This window comes from Hydra viridissima, unplaced genomic scaffold (assembly GCF_058129835.1).
Source record: "Hydra viridissima isolate aposymbiotic clone 2 unplaced genomic scaffold, HvirCarnegie_v1 scaffold_11, whole genome shotgun sequence".
Taxonomy (NCBI): domain Eukaryota; kingdom Metazoa; phylum Cnidaria; class Hydrozoa; order Anthoathecata; family Hydridae; genus Hydra; species Hydra viridissima.
In genome coordinates this window covers 15,812,501-15,833,345 of record NW_028324310.1, presented here as the reverse complement: position 1 = coordinate 15,833,345, position 20,845 = coordinate 15,812,501, and the positions used below count along the sequence as shown (strand labels likewise).

Sequence of the window (20,845 nt, the reverse complement as noted above, 5' to 3'; positions counted from 1 at the left end):
TGCTTTTTACTAGTAGTCACAGCCTTCTAACTCTTCTTCAGAAGGGATATTAACGCCAATACCATCAGCAGGGGAAAATATTCGCACACCATTTTCACAACTGCGAAAGGTTTTTAAGCCATAATCTATTAACAGAGAAGTACCAATAGTATGCTACCTAACAGTTCATATATTTAAACAAAAATATAAATATCTAACACACTAAAAAAACAAACATATTTTTACAAGCATTTTATATTTGTAAATATTAATCAATCATTTTTTTCTCATCCTTTTTTACTGCTGATGAGGGACAAATAATGATTTCATTGGTTTGTAAAACCAACCTGCAATTTTGACTGTCCATCTGTTATCAACCAGACAGTTAGAACTTTTCAAACGTCCGTGTGATTTAATATCACTTGAAGCCAAATATGTCATACCTCGACATATATCCTTAATCATGAAGTTTATAGGTAGATTTAAAAGATCTTAAATTTATCAAAATACTTAAAAATTCAAAAATCAAATTTATTGAAAAATTAAAACATTCACACTAATAAGTAAAAGTGCCTACTTTTAGCATTGAGTATCTAAAATTCCATCCTAGTGTAACTTCATCATTATATAATATATCTTCCAAGCTTCCTTTACCACAAACTTCATTTAAAATAGACACATTTGGTGATGTTATACATGCACCAATAAAAAGGCATAGATTGGGATGCTTTAAATCTTTCATTTGTTTTATTTCCCAGCGTAAAACATCGTTGAGATCAATATCATCTTTTCTCAGTCTCTTTAACATAACTTCCTTGCCATTCCATATTGCTTGATTCTGGTTAAAAACCTTTTCTTTTGAAATGATACTATACCCTGATATTTTACTGAGCATGTTAACTAAAGACTTCATGCTACTTCTTTGCCCATTTTGTCTCAAACGTATTGATTCCCATTCTGCTTTCCAATCTGTGCTCATGAGTTGAGCTTGAAGTTGCATTGCCTTATACTTTTGACGCCCAATAAAAAACAAGAGAGCAAACACAGCTATGCACCCAAGTGTAACTGGAATTGCAATAGTAAGTGTTCTTGTAGAGCAGTTGGCACCAATATAGCCTGAGACACATTTACAAAGCCCACTGCCACTGTTACCATCACTACACTGGCCATGTAAACATTGACACTTTTTTGAGCAGTCTGTTCCGAAGAAACCTGGATTGCACTTGCAAAAATCTGCTTTTATACATAAACCATTTTCTGAACATCCATACCTATTAAACGTAAAGAAATAAGGAAATTTTAACATAGTAATTTCATTGACAACATTTTTTTTCAATAAATATTTGAAAATGCTTAAATATATGAAAAAAATTGTTCTGAAAATTTTTGTACAAAGTTAATACTGTTTTGGAACATCTTACAGTGTATCCAGAAAGTTTATAAGAAGGCAAATTTTTTATAATACCGTTCTAGTTTTTTGATGATAAAATTGTCAAAGCAAAAGATTTTTTTAAAATCATTTTTTTAATGATTTTAAAAAAATCATTAAAAAAATGATTTTAAAAAAATCTTTTGCCTTTTTTGTGCATGTGCAACACTTCTCTCTCTTCAATTGATAATCAATCAATTAATTACCAATTCTTTTACTTAGGAATAAATGGCCTTTAAGTTTAAATGTATTGTGTTATTTTTGATTTATTTAATCTATCGGACTTCAGTTTTTTCTGAAAATGATAATATTTGTTATCTATTAATTACATAATACCCAACCAAAAAATTTTCATGAAGTGTTAAATAATTTTTAAAATAATTAATACCAAATCTGTTCAGGTAAAATTTTGACCAAATGGGCAAGAAAAGTATCACTGAGAGTGTTAAATGAAAAAATTGTTGGTTTAGTAAACAAGGAAACCAATCTAATGTTGCTATAGCAAAAATAGTCTGTGTTTCAGATGTTTGATGCTTCAGTTCAATGCTTCCTTAAAAAATGTTACAATTGGCAAGGAAACAGTAAGAAAGGTGTTACTCAACAAATGCATAGGATCATATATTGAAGAAAGGTCCCTGATAATTTTTAGTAGTGGGGCTAATTTTGAGGTACTAAATTGCAAAGTAAAGCTGTATGTTAAAAGATACAAGCATGGGAAGTATTCATCACACTATGTTATAACCAGGGTTACAAGGAAGTGAAGGCTCAGCAGGAATATGGGGATGTATTTCTCACAAAGTTCTGGGTTTTAGCAATATACATGCCAAAAGAATCAAACACAGCTACAAAGATACTCTAGAAAAGTGTTTAAAACAGTTCGCTACAATGTTTTATGGAAAAAGCAAAAGTTGGTAAGTTTAAGAAACATATTCACCTTTTTATGTTTGGTAGGACGCAAAAGTATTGAAGAATAGTTTGTGATAAAATTTTATGAGTTTTTCTGTATCAATAAGACTTATCAATAATGAATCCTTTTCTGATGAATGAGATTATGTTGAAAAGTTTATTAAGTTTACTAATCTGAATCTAATCAACATAGTTGTTTTGAAACAGGTAGAAAACAGATCTGAGGCTTTTTTATTATTATCACCTAAGAATTAAGATATAGAGATATGGATGAGTGCTATCAACCTAACATTAAATTGTAAATAACTCTCAAAAACAGATTCTGCAATGAAGCTTATATATTTTCAATTTGATGTAAAAAATTAATGGAAAGCAAGTTGCACTAAAAAAAGAAACACCATGAGGTTCTTTTGGCTGTATTAATTTTCAATTAAAATTTTCAAAAGTGGTACAGCAATAGCATTTTTTCAGAAATCAAGAAAATGTTAGATAAATGCCAATTTATGTATTATAATAAAATTATCATTTGTGATACCACAACAAATTGCGTTTCAACATTATATATTTGACTTATTATCAAAACCTGCTATGGATGAAACTTGTTGGGAAGACAATATCTCCAAATATTTTACATACTTTTATATAATATCTTGCATAAAGAATCATGTTGTTCATTCAACCTCAGAATAATAGTTTTTAAAACTTATTTTTTAAAAATTTGGGTATCCACTGTCGTCATAGTTTTGGAAAAAATTCAAAGTATCAAGAATTATCTAACAATAATATAGGTCTGAAATTTTTTTATGGTATTAAAATGATTGTAGCAAACCTACTTGACCCCTAATCTTCTTCCCTAAGGTATGGTTTCTAAAAGCCTTTTTCATTTTTTGATTGTTTTTGTTTTTGTGTTAAATTAAACTAGATCAAAACTCATCTTACAGCTCATTTATCTTAAATTCATTCATTTATTCATTAACTTATTTATTCACAAATTTTCACTTTTACCATTTAAAAGTAATTGAATAATCAAATTAAACAATCTATTGATCAAAAACCTTACTTCAGGCATGTTGGAATAGCACAATCATTACTGTTAGGACTGCTAATGTAACCTTCATCGCAGATGCAAACACCAGGGCTTACACAAGTTCCAAACAGACAAAAATCACAAATGATAGTATTACAATTAGGTCCTGAATATCCCAGATTACCAGTATTTGGATTTAGATTGCACCTGATGATAAGATAATTAATTTTCATTCATTAGAACGCTTTATGCATAGCTATAAACAACAAATAAAAAAAAACATCACAACTTACTCACAAACATCCTGCTTTATGCATTTACCATTCTCCCATCTTGTAAGATCACTAAGATCCAAAGGATTTCCACCACATCCACCACTGCAATAGTATGCAGGGGGTACATATTCAGTTATAACAGTTTTAATAAATGCAACTGGACCATTGATGCTAAGATCTTCATTCATTGTACCTTCTATTGAATTAAAACTGAAAATATTTTAAAAAAAAATTAAGTTTAAACAGAAAAGAAAGAATTCTATTTAACTCAGTATCTTTGAATACCCAAACTTACCTAATTCTGTTTTGGACCTTATATGGCACTACATGATAAATCATTTCTTCTCCTGCAGCAGAGATTTCACAAAGAGTATTATTAGGGAGAATATTGTAAGGAGTTACATCATCTCCAAGATATAAGAATCTCTTTCTTTTCAAAACCTTAAAATTATGAATGCAAATCTTTGTATTTTAAAAAGCAGAATTGTTTAAATATATAATGATTTTTATTTTTGCTTTCACACCTACTTACGTAAGCAAACTTCAAAACACTTTACCAAAAACTATATTACATGTTTAGTTTTCTAAAATTTCTTTATCTTTTCAACAGAATTGTTCTAAATGTTTAAAAACTTATCCATCACTCATGATGAATTGTATGAAGCACTTAATCTTAATTGTTTTTTGCTAATGGAAACTTTTTCTGGTATTGAAGGCCTATTTATTTAAATAAAAATAATGTTATCTCACTGTTGTCTTGTTTTTACCACCAGGCAAAGCATCAATTTGAAGCAATGATGCTTAAAAAAATTCAAAAAAATTAATAAATATTGACTAGTATTACAAAAGTAAAACTAAATTTAAAAAAATTATAAATAAAAAGTAGAAATTAACCAGTGTAATTTCTTCGGTTGCCATCTTTATCAAACAAAATCTTTCCAGTAAGTGTTAATGATGATGGATTCTAAACATTAATACAAGACTCAGAAAATTTAAATCTAATTTTATGCTTTCTAAAACAAAATCTTGATTTCTATGATATTTGGTCAGTAAAAAGCAATAAGTAATCATTTATGCCTATAACATTTGTATTTCCTGTTTGACTGAGCACATTTTGCAGTAAAACAAACCATTTGTCAGCAAATTAAAAATGTTTTGATAACTAATCTTAGTTAATTTTTTTACTTTAAACTGATTAGAGTACAGTGTCTAACATTTAAATTTTTGATTAGCCAGAGCTCAGAAATTTTCATGTTTAAACCAATGACACTGTAACATTCAATCAATTTTAACGTGATTTAGTAATATAGATTCGTATAAAATAGTTAAGTTTCTCAATAAAATCAATTAAAATAGTAATTTTTCTCAAGAAAAATTTAAGTAAAAGTAAAATTTTAGAAGTTTTTTAAAATGAGTGAACTATATTTTTAGTAAGCAAAACTTTAACTTTAGAATGATCATTAACTTTATGTTAGTGAAAAATGGTAATTTCATGATCTAATTTTTAAAAAAAAGTTTATCAGTTTTAGATTAAGCAAAGAAAGGCAGCAACTGCCAAGAATTTAATCATTATCGCAGTTTAACCAAGGGCTCACAAGGATGCCCTTGGTTAAACTGCGATAATGATTGAATTCTTGGCAGCTGCTGCCTTTCTTTGCTTAATCTAAAATGTGGTAGTTTTTGTCATCTTAGCATAGAAGAAATTCTTTGCTAAGATGACAAAAACTACCACACAATTGCTCTTAATTCACATCAAAATATTGAAAACAATAAGTCAGTTGCTCAAACAAAAAAAGGTAAAACAATGATAGATTTAAATATTCCCAATCTCAAGGAAATAGTTTCAGATTTGGTACCAGTTCTATTGTTGCTATCATAAGGAACCAGTGTTTCAGATGGATATAGTAGAATTAGAATCATGTCAAGATGGAGCCTTGGTAAGTAAGAAATTTATCCATTTAGTTACTATCATGTATTGTAGTTTATCATCCTCCAGCTAATTGCCTTGTATACTATTGCTATTACAGGAAAGCTGGCATCTTAACTATTTGGAATAAATGATCCTTGTGAATGGATAAATAATTACAATAAAGATTTTCAGGAAACAGCTTTTTTACTTAAAAATGTTACTAAATTTGTTTTCCTGAAAGAAAAATCAGCACCTATAGTGGTTGATAATATATTTTAAAATGAAATAAACAGAAATTTAGTTTATTCAAATATACAAGTGAACAGAGAACTTAAAAAGACTGCATAATGATCTATTAGGGATTAAAAAATCTTCTACTGATGTGGAACATGTTTTCTCAATTTGCACTGATGGGTGCACAAAAGTTCATTATATTTTATCTGATAAATCATTTTCCTCTTTAGTATTTCTTAAACTTTTTCTATTATAAAATAAATTCAAAATATCATATCTTTAATAGAAAAATTTGGACTTTGCTTATCACTAAAAAAAATTACATGTAAAGACCACAAAGGTTGTTTTTTCATGTTGTTGTTTAATTTGCAATTTTTAAAAACAAAAAACTAGCTGGTTTTTCAAAACTTTAGAATCAAAAATTTGAAGTTAGGAAACTGTCCGTTTTTGAAAGCAACTTGCTGATTAAACAAATATAAGTTGAAAAAGTAACTACTGGAGAAAACCTAACCAGTGCATTTTAATAAATTATTTATCCAACTGAAACAACTGAAAACAGATTTCAAGTTACAAATAAAATCCATAAAACCCTTGGAATTAGACAAAAAGCATCTTTTAATTCTTCTCACATAAAGTAATCAGTTAAAACTTTTTAAAGCTTGCTGAAAAACAACCCTAAAGTTAAGTATATAAATAATGTTCAACTATGAAAATGCATATTTTTTGATAACACATTTATCAGAAATTATACATTCTCATAGTTGAGAGAAAAATTAACTTACTGTAAGAATTAAGTTTCGAAGTTTTTTAGACGTCACTGTAATCTTAGAATCAGAAATATTATATAGTGCAGAAATAGTGATAGAAATTGCATCCCAAGCTAATGCTGCTTTAACTTTCTCGTAATAATCCTAAAACACAATTAAAAAACAATATTATGAGTGTGATGATTGCTTCATTAATCAATAATCTTCAGTTTCTTTGTTAATAACATCTAAGTTGAAATAAAAAAAAAACTTTTAACCATTACTCCTTATTGCTGCAGCATTTTATTTTTTATCACAATATAAAAATCATTTCCCTTTGCGAACTAAAAGTTAATCACCTAAAATACACAAGGTAAATTTATTGTTTAGTTTTTCCCTTTCCTTATTTAAACGTATAATTTAAATCTTATAATGATATAACATCACACACTTGTGTATAGACAACTATTTGTATATAATTAAGTGTTGTGACACTATATCATTTTTGCTGAATTTATTTTGGAGCAACTGTCTTTAGTCAAAGTAGTTTGTCTAGAGCCTTAACCAAGCTATTTAGGTATTTATTTAATAGAACATATACATAAAAGACTTAATGAAGTTACAATTTTTGCCTTTTGTTTGTCAACATTATTCAGATAATAGTTACATATTGGTCTGACTTAGCATCCTCACATTATGCAAAAGACAACATCAATTACTTCAATGCTGAAAACATCAATTTTGTAACTAAAAAAATCAACCCAGCAAAATGTCCAGAAACTCATGCAATCAAAGATTTTTTGGGTTACTTGGAGGGCCTAGTCTCTGATAGAAAGTGGAAAGCTGAAAATGTTGAGAAGTTAAATGGTAGAATCAAGTATTGTTTGAAGAAAATAAAGTAACTTTTTCAGTAAAAAAAAAAAATTAACTAAAAACAAACAACAGCATATGCAGAACTTAATGATGAGTAACATAAATAAAAAATATCAAAAATAAAACACTTTATATGAGAAAAAATGGCACTATTAGGTCTTTTAAAAGACCTAGCAGAAAGGACTTTTAAAAAACCTAAAGAAAGTGAGAGAGAAAGTCAAGTACATACTAAAGCTGTAAATAACAAAAAAAATCTGATTATTAATTTTACAATATAACAAAGTCAACTATTTTCTGCTGAGTTAGGGAATAAATGGACTTGCTGGTTTTGCTTAGCCAAAGAATTAGTCTTGTAATAATGGCAATCTTTGTTGAAGTTGTAAAATTTATGAACAAAATTGGTTTTGCCATGAAAACAAATGATACTTTGACTGTTCTTTAAAACTCTGAAAGAATCAAGCTTAACAAAATTGCTCAAGGTTGGTAAATCAAATTAAAAAGGTATAATGGTTTCATAAGAAAATATTTAAAAAAATTGTAAAAGAAAAGCTCTTAGTATGCAAGCCGAAAAACAATCAACAGCAATTTTAGCAGATCAGTTGGTTGAATGCTGAAAGTTTTTTTGAATGATTTTGCTAATAAATGTGAGGGAACTAAGCTTGTCCTTTTTAGATGCAATCCATCTTATGTAAGTTTACATTTAAAAAAGAATATCTCAACTAAACAATGCAGCTCGATTTTTATTGTCTGTTTACACCAGTCATTTTTTGTAGCCATTAGGTGTAGTTTTTAAAATAGTAAAAGCTGAGTGAAGCAAATAGTAGTTAACTAACCAACAGTTTCCTGGTATGCTAAGAGATCTTATTACCAATAACAGTTTTAAAGCTGAAAGCGCACATAGGGGTCACAATAGAACTAGCTTATTTCCTCTCAATTATTTAATTGTGTACCTATTTCTGAAGGGAAACATGACTTTGGAAACTGTGTACCTATTTCTGAAGGGAAACATGACTTTGGAAACATAAAATAATGTGAAAACCAAAATATGTAAAAGCAATTACATTTGATATTCTTTTATTCAGTTTGTTTTCCAGTTGATTTGTCGACAGAAACTACTTTAAGAATTTTTAAAAAAAAGCAAATTATGAAACTTCAAGTTGTATGGTCACATACAACTTTAGTTTTTCAGAATTATATACAGCTGTGGACAAAACTACGTGAACGATTGCAAATAGTTTTTTTTAATGAAATTTTCAATGTCTTAAAATAAGTTTATAGTTTAATACTATATATGGTTGGATAGAGCGTTTTTTGCTCTATAAGACTGTGTAAAGTGTATTCTCTAATAATTTGTTTAAAATTAAACATATCTAAATGTTCAAAAAGCATCAAATATTCTCCGCGACAAAACCACGTGAACGATTATACAAACGTAAAAGAATAATTTTACTAACATCAACAAATAATAGATTCTAAAAAAAAACAAACATTAATATTTAGTTGCATAGCCTTTAGAATCGATAACGGCCTTGCACCGTCTTGGCATAGATTCTACAAGAGTTTCTAGTAACTGTTTTGGTAATGCCTCCCATTCATACTGTACGGCTCGAAAAAGTTCATCCGGTTTTTGAAATTTGCGACCTCCCAAGCGTCGCTCAACTTCAATCCATAAATTTTCGATTGGATTTAAGTCGGGAGATTGGGCAGGCCACTTCAAAACCGTTATGCTATTATTTATGAGCCAATTTTTTACAGTCAAAGCTGTATGTTTAGGGTCATTATCATGTTGATAAACCCAATTGTGAGGCATTTTTTCTAAAGCGTGTGGCAACATTTGATTAGATAATATTTCCCTGTACTGTAGTTGGTCCATTATACCGTTTACACGGTACAACAGACCAATTCCAGCCCAGGAGAAACACCCCCAAACCATTATATTGCCACCCCCAAATTTTACAGTTCCTATTGTATACTCTTTTGCAAATCTTTTACCTACTGGACGCCTAACATAACCTCGACCGTCGCTGCAAACCATGTTAAATTTACTTTCATCCGACCACAAAACTGTTTTCCAATTTTCAACCGTCCAGTTTAAGTGATCTTTAGCGAACTGTAGGCGATCTTTGATGTGCCTGGGCTTAAGGAATGGTTTCTTTGCAGGTCTGCGCCCTTAAAGACCTCCTTTGTTTAAACGCCTTTGAATCGTTCGTGTGCTTACGTTTTCCATGCCTGTTTGCAGACGAATTTCAGGGGCTGTCAAATGTGGATTCTCAAGAGATTTTCGCACAATTTTTCGATCAGTACTAAAAAATAAAATGTTAAACATTAAAATTAACATTAACATTAATATTATTAAGATTAAATGTTAAAAAAAATAAAATTAAAGGAATATTACCGCTTATCCGTAATACGTGGACGACCACCTTTCTTAACGATCTTTTTGCTCTTTTCTCGGTGTATAATTTTATGTATTCCACCTTTTGACATCTTCACATGAGCTGCAATTTGCCCAATGGACCATTTTTCTTCTTTGCGCAAACGCAAAACCAAGCTTTCAATTTTTGAATCAGTTTGACGAACCATTATAGTTTAATTTTTTTAATTTTTTGATGTTAAACATAATAATCTTGAGAAATTTAAATGATTGTAAGTTCTTAGAATAACAAAACCACATGAACGATTTTTAAAAGCACTGATTTCGATGTGAATATAATATAATTTGCATCAAAAATGACGCTTTTATAAATCGTTCACGTGGTTTTGTCGCGGAAAATATTTGATGCTTTTTGAACATTTAGATATGTTTAATTTTAAACAAATTATTAGAGAATACACTTTACACAGTCTTATAGAGCAAAAAACGCTCTATCCAACCATATATAGTATTAAACTATAAACTTATTTTAAGACATTGAAAATTTCATTAAAAAAAACTATTTGCAATCGTTCACGTAGTTTTGTCCGCAGCTGTATTTCATTTATTTATATCATCATAACCAAAGGTTCTCAATATAGGAATATCAGGAGGTCAACTCATAATTTTAATATATTGATCTTGGAATTAGGTTTTGATACAGTTTTCTGTGTAACAAGGTACCATATATTGCTGAAAAATGGTTGGAAGTTTTTGTAGATTTATTGCACAAACATGTGTGTATGAATGTTAATCTTGCCGCATGGGTTAAGACTGCTATTTAAAATCTCAAAGATACTAATAATAAATATAATAATGAAACTAAAAATTAATTTAAGCAACCCCATATGCTAAATGATTGATGCTTAGCACATTCTACAGTGAAACTAACATTGCACATTTTTATGCAGGCATTTTTTGTTGTTCTCAACTTTCATGTTAAATTTAACAGTACAACTATAGTTTTTTTAACTGTAGGTTTTTACTTAAGTTGCTGCTTTATATAGTTTTTTGAAGTAGTTAAAAGCCACTAAAATTCTACATTAAATTAGTGACTGTCTGGTGTCTAAGGAATAGGTAAATAATCTTTCCCTACAAGTATATTTTATAGAAAACATTTATTCTATTAGTTTTACAATAATATTTCTTTTTAATGAAGTTTAAAGTTTATATTTAAAAATTTTTTTAAATCACCATATTTATTCTACTCACCCCTGTCCACTTCAAAACTTTATGAAACTGCTTCCCAAAAGACAACTTCAAGCGATTGAAATTTCCATCTTGAAATCCATTAACTGTGTAGTGGGATTCAATCAGTATTGCACCTCGAAATGCTTCAACACAAGTAGGGACCTTAAGAAAATATCACTATTAGGAGAATTTTAACATTTTAAGTACAATATTTCAAAACCAACCTTATGACTTCATATTTATTTCTGAAAAACAACAATTTACTATCAATAAAATTATTTAAAAACAGATAAAAATTTTATCATTCGATTAAAAAAAAAAAGTCATACTGATTTAACTAACTGCATTAACTACCAACTTCTGTTTCTGTTAGAACATAACTACAGGCTTTGTTTAATATGTTAGAGATTACTCACATATGTAATCAGAAAGGATTTTTCCAAATGCTTACAATGGATTATGAAGGGGAGGGGGAGGGAAGGAAGGAAGGAGGGAGGGCATTATTTGATCATCCCATCTCAGATAGGGATGGTCAAATAATGCCTTCTTAAAAAATCTTGTTAAGAAAAAAAACATGTTTATTATTACATCCACAATAGACTTAATGTACACAGCAATAGACATTGGAAATGCAACAGCAACTTATGAAGCTCATTTAACTTTTTTGTTTCTGGTTAATTAGAAAAAAAAGATTTGTATTTCCTCTTTATACTAATTTCTTTTTCTCATAGTTATTAAAGGATATTTTTTTTTTTTTTTTTTTTAAACAATGGTTTTTCTAAGTAAGAATTAATTTTTACATTTTGTTAGCACAGTACTTCTACCTTAACTTAAGATACTTGTATAAGTGTCTGATGAGACAAAGAAGAGTACAATGATTTGACACCTTTTTCTGAGTCTACAAATAAACTAAGTAACTTTTTTTTTTTAATCGAGTGGATGTTTAGAAAGTAGCTTGGAGAATTTTTTTAGCTTATTTTAACTGTTTAAGAATTTAAGAATTAACCATTGAAAATATTTATTAATGTGAACAATTTCTTACTTTGATGGAATTAAGTATGCTTGCACATTCTATTACCTTGGATCGTTTTTATTTAATCCTAACCCCATCTTGTTAGGGTAAGCATTTTACATAGAGCAGTTTAAAAACAGTTATTACTGGCAGCAGTATTTTATAATATTTTAGTTTTTTTGTCAACTAGGCAACTATTGAAACACTAAATGGTACTTTAATCTAAAGATTAAAAGAAAAATATGGAAAAAAAATACTGTTAGGTTAGCACAAGGTCCTCCATTGTCATATGGAAAATCATTTATCATATTTTCTTCTCCGATCCACAAATAACCATTGGCTGCTGTTAAGTTACGTCTAAGCAAGAGCAAAATTTAATTATTTTTGAAAACTATAACTTAATGAACAAGTAAATACAAAAAATTTAATCAAGACTTTCATAAAAATTTTGCAATGACATCAGTACTAACTCCAATCGCAAAATGCTTTAGCAAATTGAGAAATTTTATCAGAGCTTACATAGTAACTTCCGCAACTAATGTTTTCAAAAAATCACCACTTAAGAGACAAAAGTATACTCTTGTTTTAGCTTCGGCCAGATTTTTGAAGAACATGTTAACTGTCGTACTCTTTACATTCATGGGGAAAAAGACCTAAATGCAAATTAATTAATGATTTTAAAACTGAACAGGTGCTTAAGATAAAATGGTAGAAATCTTATAGAAAAGATTAACTAACCAATTCGTATCTAATTTTAAAAAAAGACATGTAGACAACAAAATCATCAGGTAAAGGAACATTCATTATTGCAACCACAGCCTAAAATAAAATAATAATTAGAATACTTCACTTCAAATAGATACAATTTAAAAGTTGTAAAGCACAGTTTTCATAACTGTGCTTTAACAACAGTGGTCACCTTCATCTTACAACATAATATCTTAAAAATTTATTCTATGTTAACAAGTGAATCCATGAAACTTACAATCCTGTTCCATTTTCTGTTTGCTAATGCATTTGCAATCAATGCAAATCTGTAACTATCAGTAAATGTGACACGCAAAAAATGAGGATAGCGTATCTGAAAACAGATCATTAGAAATTTAAACACAAAATGCAGACATAACTTAAGAACTATGAAAATTAATATTTTTTGAGACATCCATTTTTAGAGATGTAATGTAAAACATTATTTTTTTAAACTTAATTATTATCATTTATATTGCTACTATTGCTATTTATATCACTTTTATATTTACTGTTGTTACAGTTACTGTTACTGCTAATACTTCTATCACTATTGTTATTTTTATTACAAGTTTGATGAACTTCAATAACTTTTTCATTTTAGAGTTTATTGGCTAGAAAAATTATATTAAAAGACAAACACTTGTATAACCAAGAGGTTATAAAAAAGTAAGTAATAATATTGCAATTAGAAGGTAAAAATGTACTATTCCATCTTTCAAATGTTTTATTTGAAAATCTTTTTTAACAAAACAGCCAACTGTTTATTTAGTGAGAAACTTTATTTAGTTTTAACTCTTTGTTAACCAGTCCACTATGAAGTAAAAATTTTAAAAAACACTTGAAATTTTCTAACAATCAAAATATAATTTATAGAAGAAAACTATAACAATCAAAATAATGTTTTTTAAAGGAGTTCAAATTTGTAACTTTTCATGGCCATCATGTTACTGCAAAAAAAAGTTATTGTTTACTTTTTCCATCTTTATAACATTGATTAATGAATTTATTTACGAAATACATAGTTGCTTAGCTTCTTCAATTAAAAACAGCTTGACAACATTTCAGCATAGAGTTCAGCAATCTTATTTCTCAATATGTGCAATCAAATAATGTAAATGAGGACCTGAAGAAGATTATCTGGAAACAAATTCAGAGTTGTAATGTGTTTATGAATTTATGAAGAATTATCTAAGAACTTTGAAAGGTTATGATTATGCATTAACGATCATAACAAAGTAGTAGCAATTATCATTATAGTAAAGTATGACCAGGTAAAAGATTAAACAAAAAGTAAAAGACTCTAGATCTTCATTTACAATTAGGGATACAAGTACACCACATATCTGCAAAGTTTGCATCTTGTTCTAAAATATGGTTGTTGATAAAATTAGAAATAAAGTATTAAATGTCTTTGGAGGAAACATTTCTTGAAGATCCTTTTTAGAAAGAGATCTCAGTGATCAACAATTATTTAGGCTTTGAAACAGCAATTTGCATTTCGTTTGTAAGCCCATTAAACTTGAAATTTGTTTTGCAAGGCATGAAATAGCACATTTGTATATAACAAATTTTTTCCAGCATAACATTACTAATTGCTCTAAGCACCCAGAGTTTTATTAAAAAATAGAAGCTAACTAAGCAACTATATAGTATCTTAGTTAACTACTTCTTTATAGAGGACTGAAAAAATCTGTATAAAGAAGCAAAAGATTGTAACACGATTGTGGTATTTTGTTAATTGCTAAAATCATACAAAATTCTTTTAAAATCAAACAGATGCTGCAATACAACCTTAATAATACACTAATACAATAATTATGCGAGATCAGTTGCTTCAGTAAAAAGTTCTAAAGTAATGACAAGTTCTTTCAAGATTAACCTGAACTGATGCTAGAAGATGATGGAGGATCCAGAACTGTAAGGTTTTTTCTAGTCTTATCTTTTCAAATAAAACCACTACTTGCAACTTCCTGCATGCGCTACATCATTGAGTGATATTGGTTGCAGGTATTGAACTACTAGCTCCGAACTTTAGCTCAAACAATTGGGTACTTTGGTGATTAGCAAACATTGGCCTTTGATCATATAAATCTTCTTTAAACCATCCTTAGTAGTTAGCTGCAGTGTATGTGTAAACCAGGCCAAGCAAGAGGCAAAGCACTTATGCTCTGATCAATATGAATGTTATCATCTCCATCAAGATCACCCCAAATCATACATGTCTCCACTAGGAAAAGGAAAATTGGTTTCCAGTTTCCAGAAACCACAAAATTCTTGGAAATTGAAAACCGAAAATGTTATTTTCAAAACCAGTTTTTGGATATATATCTTTTGTACAAAATTTACTTGGTTATTTGGCAATTCTAAAACACTTTTCTTAATGTGCTCGAGAAAAAAAAAAAAAACATTCAATTTACTTCCACTTGAACTTTAACAGTAAGTTACTGCAATTTGTGATGTAAAAAAGGGAAACAAAATTTCACAAAAACGAAAATGTTGTTTTCTGAAGTCCACAAGGATGACAAACCAGTTTGGAAGCACTTTTTGCACTAAAAAAAACTTTAATTGGCTAAGTGCAAGCTCTGCAACCAAGAAATTAAGTGCAAAGGAGGAACCACAAGCTCCATGAGGAACCACCTCAGGACAAAGCACAAAATCACATTTGCTGCTGTTGTTACTCCTGAGAGGAAACTCGAAGTCATCAAACCCATTGATTCATTTTTTAAGACAAAAGATCCTGCTGATGTTGTTTTGGTTGAGCTTATTTCATGTGATGGGCTGTCCTTTCGTATTTTCTCAACTAGTCAACGTTTTAGAACAGCTCTAGAGCAGGGGTGGCCACAACTTTTTTGATAAGGGCCAAAGTTAGCTTTTCAACTGTTAAATGGGGCAGGAGATTTTTTATAACATAGTTTTTTAAAAATATTTTATTTAAAAATATTGATTTGCAAAGGAATAACACTAAAACACACATATTTACTAGCTAACAACATATGCTGGTCACAAGGCTATTAGGTATAATACAAATTATAGTTTATTGGTAATCACGAACCTGCCTTTTTTTCACAATATTTTTAATGTCAATAGGCAACTGACTGGTTGCGATTCTTAATATATTCTGCAAGTTAGTATCTGTCAGTACAGATCTTGTTTTGGATTTTGCAAATTTCATACGAGAAAAAACACTTTCACACAAATATGTGCTACCAAACAAGACACCCATCATTTTTGCATTGTTGACTAAGTTTGTGTACTTATTTTGGTCAAGATTTTTGTAAAATAACAATAAATTTTGTTTATTATATGCTTCTCTCAAAGCATCGCTGCATTGAATATCAATTAACTCCATTTGGAATTTATCTGGTACAGTTTCAATATCAGCAGAGAATGGCACTGTGAACGATTGGATTTTGTCTGCATGATTCTTAACATCTGCAAGCCTTTTTGAAAATCTTGTTTTCAATTCAGCAATACAGGTAACAGATTTTCCTGTGTTTCCAGGATTCAGCTCACCCAAAGTTGGAAAATGACTGAAATTTCCAGTTCTCAACTGCTTCTCCCACAAAGTTAATTTCAACTGAAAAGCTAGAATAAGGTTGTACATTTTTCCAATTAATTGATCTTTTCCTTGGAGTTCTTTGTTAAGTATATTGTAATGTTGGGTCAAGTCTACTAGAAATGCAAATTTTTCAATAAACTCTTTTTCTTCTAGCTCTGGTGGATAATCTTTGTTGATAATTTTGAAAAAATCCAACATATTTTGTCTCAAATCATAAGTTCTTTTCAGCATATTACCTCTAGAAAGCCATCTCACCTCAGTATAATAAAGCAGACCACCATATTCAGAGTCATTTTCAGCAAGAAAAACCTCAAATTGCCTACTTCGTAATGCACTGGACTTAATGCTGTTTATTGCTTTAACTACTACAGACATTACATTTTCCACATTCATAGTCTTTGCTGTTAAACTTTGCTGATGAATAATACAATGCAGCTTAATTAATGACAAGTTGTTTTCTGCCATTTCATTTTCCAGTCTGGAAACAACACCAATTAATTTCAATTACATCAGATGGTGGCAGTTCAATGATTTTTTTTCCAATCATTGAGTTGCCACCATCTGATGTAATTGAAATTAATCTGTTGTAAGTCAAGTTGAACTTTTTAAAAACCTTCTTCATGGCAAGAAAAATCTCTTCTCCTGTTGTTTTGCCTTGGATAGGATAGATGTCAAGTAGCTCTTCAGTAACAAGAAAATCATTATCAATACCACGAATGAAAAAAGCTAATTGAGCAGTTTGTGATATATCAGTTGATTCATCAATAGCTATTGAATAATACTGAAATGCTTTTATTTTTTCAGTCAATGACAAACTCAGATCATCAGCAATATCACATGTTCTTCTTGTAATTGTTTGTCTTGAGAGGGAGATATTATTTAAAATTTTCAATTTTTCAGGACAAATGTTTTTGAACACAATTTCAAGAGATTCCTTAATAATTTAATGAATGGTTTACAATTTTTAGCTAAAAGAAGACTCACTTCATAACTTGCAATAGCAGCATTTTCTGTTTCAGTGTTGCCCCTTTTTAACAAATCTTGTTGTTCAAATAACTTATTTTTCAATTTAATTGATTTTTCTTTCCGCACCTCGTTGACAAACTGATTATAAGTTTTAGAATGTTTTGTATCATAGTGCCTCCTTAAATTATATTCTTTGCACACTGAAACCGATTCATTACATATTAAACATACTAGCACTGAATTACATTCAACAAAAAAGTATTTAGTTTGCCATTCATCATTAAATAAACGACATTCCTTGTCGATTTTTCGTTGTTTTGATTTTGAAGATGCCATTTACAATTAAAAAACGCAAATGGTAATTTCTGGCAGTGCCGGAAATTAATTCTGCGATTAATGGCCGGCAGGATTTTTTTAATATATTTTTGATTATTTATAGTGATTGTTTTTTTACAAAAAATATTTTAAAATTTAATAATTTATAAATTTAAATATTATATAATTTATTAATATTATATGTTTATAGTTTTTTTTATTATCTTTACAATTAACTGATGGGCCAGATAAAAGGTTGCTTAGGGACGGAGTTGGCCCGCGGGCCTTATTGTGGCCACCCCTGCTCTAGAAACACAAGGATATATATTGCCCAAAGATGCTAAATCAATTAAAGCTCTGCTGATGAAACATTATGAAGATATCAAGAAAACATATCAGCAGCAACTTGCAGAAAAGAAGCTTGTTGGTCACAAATTTAGCTTAAGCCTTGATGAGTATATTTCATCCAGAAACAGAAGATATATGAACATAAATGTTCATATGGAAGGTGATCATTGGAACCTTGGAATGATCAAGGTACATGAGTCAATGCCAGCAAAGAAAAGTTGTGTAATTGTTGACGAGAAACTGAAAGAATTTGGGCAACGTATATTGTTGCAGTAACCACAGACAGAGCTGCTTATTGTTGCAGTAACCACAGACAGAGCTGCTGTAATGAAAAAATTTGGTAGCTCAATTTTACCAGACTATCAGCTCTGCCTCGCACATGGAATCCACTAAGCTGTCTGTGATATTCTATATAGACAATCTAGGAAAGAAGATAATGGCACACCTGAGCAAGTCACTATTCTAGAAGAGGACCAAGAAGATGATGACAGCAATGAGGAAAGAGGGTTAGAAGTTTTAGCAGAAGCAGGTGCATCAGCTCTTCCAATGATCAGGGAGGATGTCAGAACTCACCAACAAGGTCAGAAAATGTGTGAGATTATTTTGAAAAAACTCCAGTTAAAAATGACATGATTCTGCAAAAGCATGTCCAGCCTAAGTTTGGAAAGGAGCTACAGCTAATCTTAGACTCTAAGACACATTGGAACAGCTTTTTAGATATGATTTCAAGATTTGTTGCCCTTAAGAAATGTATTCAAATTTCACTGATTGAGTTATCAAGTGATATTATAATTTCTAAGTCTGAACTTACCACCTTACAATATCTTGTAAATGCTTTAGAACCAATCAAGGTTGATGCTGAAGCACTTTGCAGAAGAGATTTGAACTTGCTCTCATCTGAGGACATTCTGAAGTTCATTTTTAAACAGCTAAAAAGCCAGGAAAACACCTTTAATCAAGAGCTAGTTGACTCATTTACTAAATGAGTCACTGAGAGGAGGAATGCTATATTAGTAAACTTAGTAAAATATCTGAATAATTCTGGTGTCATTAATGGAGCATCTCATGACATTTTCGAAAATTCCATGCCAAAGAGAAATGCAATTACTACTAATGCATCAAGTTTGTTTAATCATTTGTTTGAGCAAAAGAGAAGTGAGTCTATAGATAAGGAAAACTTATCAGATAATGAAACTAGTCAGGAACAAGTACAACAATTTGCTTTCTTGGTAGAAGAACTCGAGTTCTCCATCAGAGAGACAGTCAAAGGGGTTTCACCAAAGAAACAAAAAATAGAATCAACTTCCAAACTAATGCTCAAAGAAATGGCAGTATTTGAGCTAACAAAAAAACGAACAAGCAACTTAGATTTGTTACACACTGCTTTGAAGTCAATTTAAGTAACAAGTGTGGAGGTTGAAAGGTCATTTTCTGCAAGTGGTCTATTTGTCACTAAACTAAGGTCAAGGTTAAATGATAAAATACTTAATGCTTTATGTTTTTTACGCGCTTATTGTCTTAAGAAATGTAAAACTAACCATTATAAAGACTTATTTGTTTGCTGCTCAGTTGTATATGACATTGTTGCTATATATATTTTCGTTTTTGTTGCTATTGTTCTCCTGAAATATATATTATAAAAAAACACACTAGAAAACCGGAAAACCGGTTTCTAAAACATTAAAAACCGCGGTTTATTCGAAAAACCAGTTTTAGAAAAAACTTAAATATTTCCTTTCCCTAGTCTCCACATTGTCTTCATCGTTGTTAATGCAAATTTTAAATTTCCTAAAATTTTTGTTTGTGTTGGATGCATTTTTATTGGTAACAACATTGCTTTTCTTTTCATTTGACTTTGACCCACAATTTTCATCAACCAGCAGCTAAAAAAGTTTGAGTACCAAATTCCTTACAGTTTTCCGGACATTCATGTTTAAACTTTTGGTAATTTATGCTAACTCAGCATTTTTTGAAGCTTTTTTTTATCAACACTTATGTTAAATAGCAATATTGAATGAATCAAACAACATATTAACGTAAAATTTGGTATCTATATGAATTCAAATATTATTCTTAAAATGTCTGCAGAATAAAATCAAAATTTTCAAATGATGAAAAACATAAGTTATTATGGAGAGTTGCTTTGTTTGATTGAGCCAAACACAATTTTTTAAATCTTCTGTCAATAAATAAAAAAAAAAAACTCTCCTAAACAAATTTTATATATTTAATTTGTAAAAAAAAAAAGCACTAAAATTTTATTAACAAAGACTTCTAGTTAAAAGCCATAAATTGTGCTCATTCAGGGAACAATGTAACACTTGATTTTTTCTACCACTTTCCATGATTGCTTTTGCACAATACAACTTCATAGGAACCAGCTTTTAATTTTGAAATTACCTCAATGGTCTCTTTTGTAGCTCTTATTAAAATACAATAGATGAGCTGCAAAGTTATTACTGGAACAAAATGCAATCTACTTTTCATCCTATCATTATATACTTAAATCAAAATGATGTACTTATACCTAAATAAGTTTTTTTTCTTTTAAGTGAGTACAGTATGCACTTTGATTGTTAATTCCCATTTACAAGTGCACAATTTTTTTTTAATAAAAAGTCAGCAAACAGATGTTTAAATACTTAACCATGTACATGCACCAAATGAACAGGTTGAGTAACAGGTTGTTTATAATCATATGGATTAAGTAGCTTTCAAATAAGATAAATATTGGAGGGTTGGACTAGTAACAAAGAAAAATGAAGTAGAAAAGAAGATTATGAAATATAATTCATGAATTGAAATGGTGCCTGTCAATGTTTTTCTTGGCTGACATGAGAAGATATTTGTTGGATGTCATCAAATCATGTCTTATGCCCAATCCACTATATATTATTATCCATCCACTATCTA

General features: G+C 29.6%; 3 protein-coding genes and 1 pseudogene across 4 annotated transcripts in view; 2 read left to right on the top strand and 2 right to left on the bottom strand.

The window, feature by feature from the left end:
* Window positions 1-20,845, bottom strand: part of LOC145191813 (uncharacterized) — a 37,038-nt gene that overhangs the window by 4,687 nt on the left and 11,506 nt on the right. For both annotated transcript variants that reach the window (XM_090066189.1, XM_090066190.1), the window contains exons 13-26: window positions 12,980-13,075; window positions 12,733-12,813; window positions 12,514-12,647; window positions 12,252-12,351; window positions 11,004-11,144; window positions 6,542-6,670; window positions 4,511-4,580; window positions 4,367-4,416; window positions 3,912-4,057; window positions 3,635-3,826; window positions 3,375-3,548; window positions 557-1,250; window positions 327-435; window positions 11-125 (exon numbers count right to left, since the gene is read on the bottom strand). In XM_090066189.1, the coding sequence (XP_089922315.1) occupies window positions 11-125; window positions 327-435; window positions 557-1,250; window positions 3,375-3,548; window positions 3,635-3,826; window positions 3,912-4,057; window positions 4,367-4,416; window positions 4,511-4,580; window positions 6,542-6,670; window positions 11,004-11,144; window positions 12,252-12,351; window positions 12,514-12,647; window positions 12,733-12,813; window positions 12,980-13,075 (2,231 nt within the window). The remainder of the gene's footprint in view (window positions 1-10; window positions 126-326; window positions 436-556; window positions 1,251-3,374; window positions 3,549-3,634; window positions 3,827-3,911; window positions 4,058-4,366; window positions 4,417-4,510; window positions 4,581-6,541; window positions 6,671-11,003; window positions 11,145-12,251; window positions 12,352-12,513; window positions 12,648-12,732; window positions 12,814-12,979; window positions 13,076-20,845) is intronic.
* Window positions 9,486-9,990, bottom strand: LOC149882429 (uncharacterized). The gene is made up of 2 exons (XM_090066193.1): window positions 9,774-9,990; window positions 9,486-9,681 (listed from the first exon to the last, which is right to left on the bottom strand). The coding sequence occupies exons 1-2, from the start codon at window positions 9,959-9,961 to the stop codon at window positions 9,549-9,551; spliced, it is 321 nt and encodes a 106-aa protein (XP_089922319.1). The 5' UTR covers window positions 9,962-9,990; the 3' UTR covers window positions 9,486-9,548.
* LOC145183220 (uncharacterized) overlaps window positions 13,346-20,845 on the top strand; it is a 21,617-nt gene continuing 14,117 nt past the window's right edge. Inside the window, exon 1 of the mRNA XM_090066192.1 lies at window positions 13,346-13,410. The gene's annotated coding sequence lies outside the window, so the exon portion shown is untranslated. The remainder of the gene's footprint in view (window positions 13,411-20,845) is intronic.
* Window positions 15,238-18,565, top strand: LOC149882428 (uncharacterized; annotated as a pseudogene).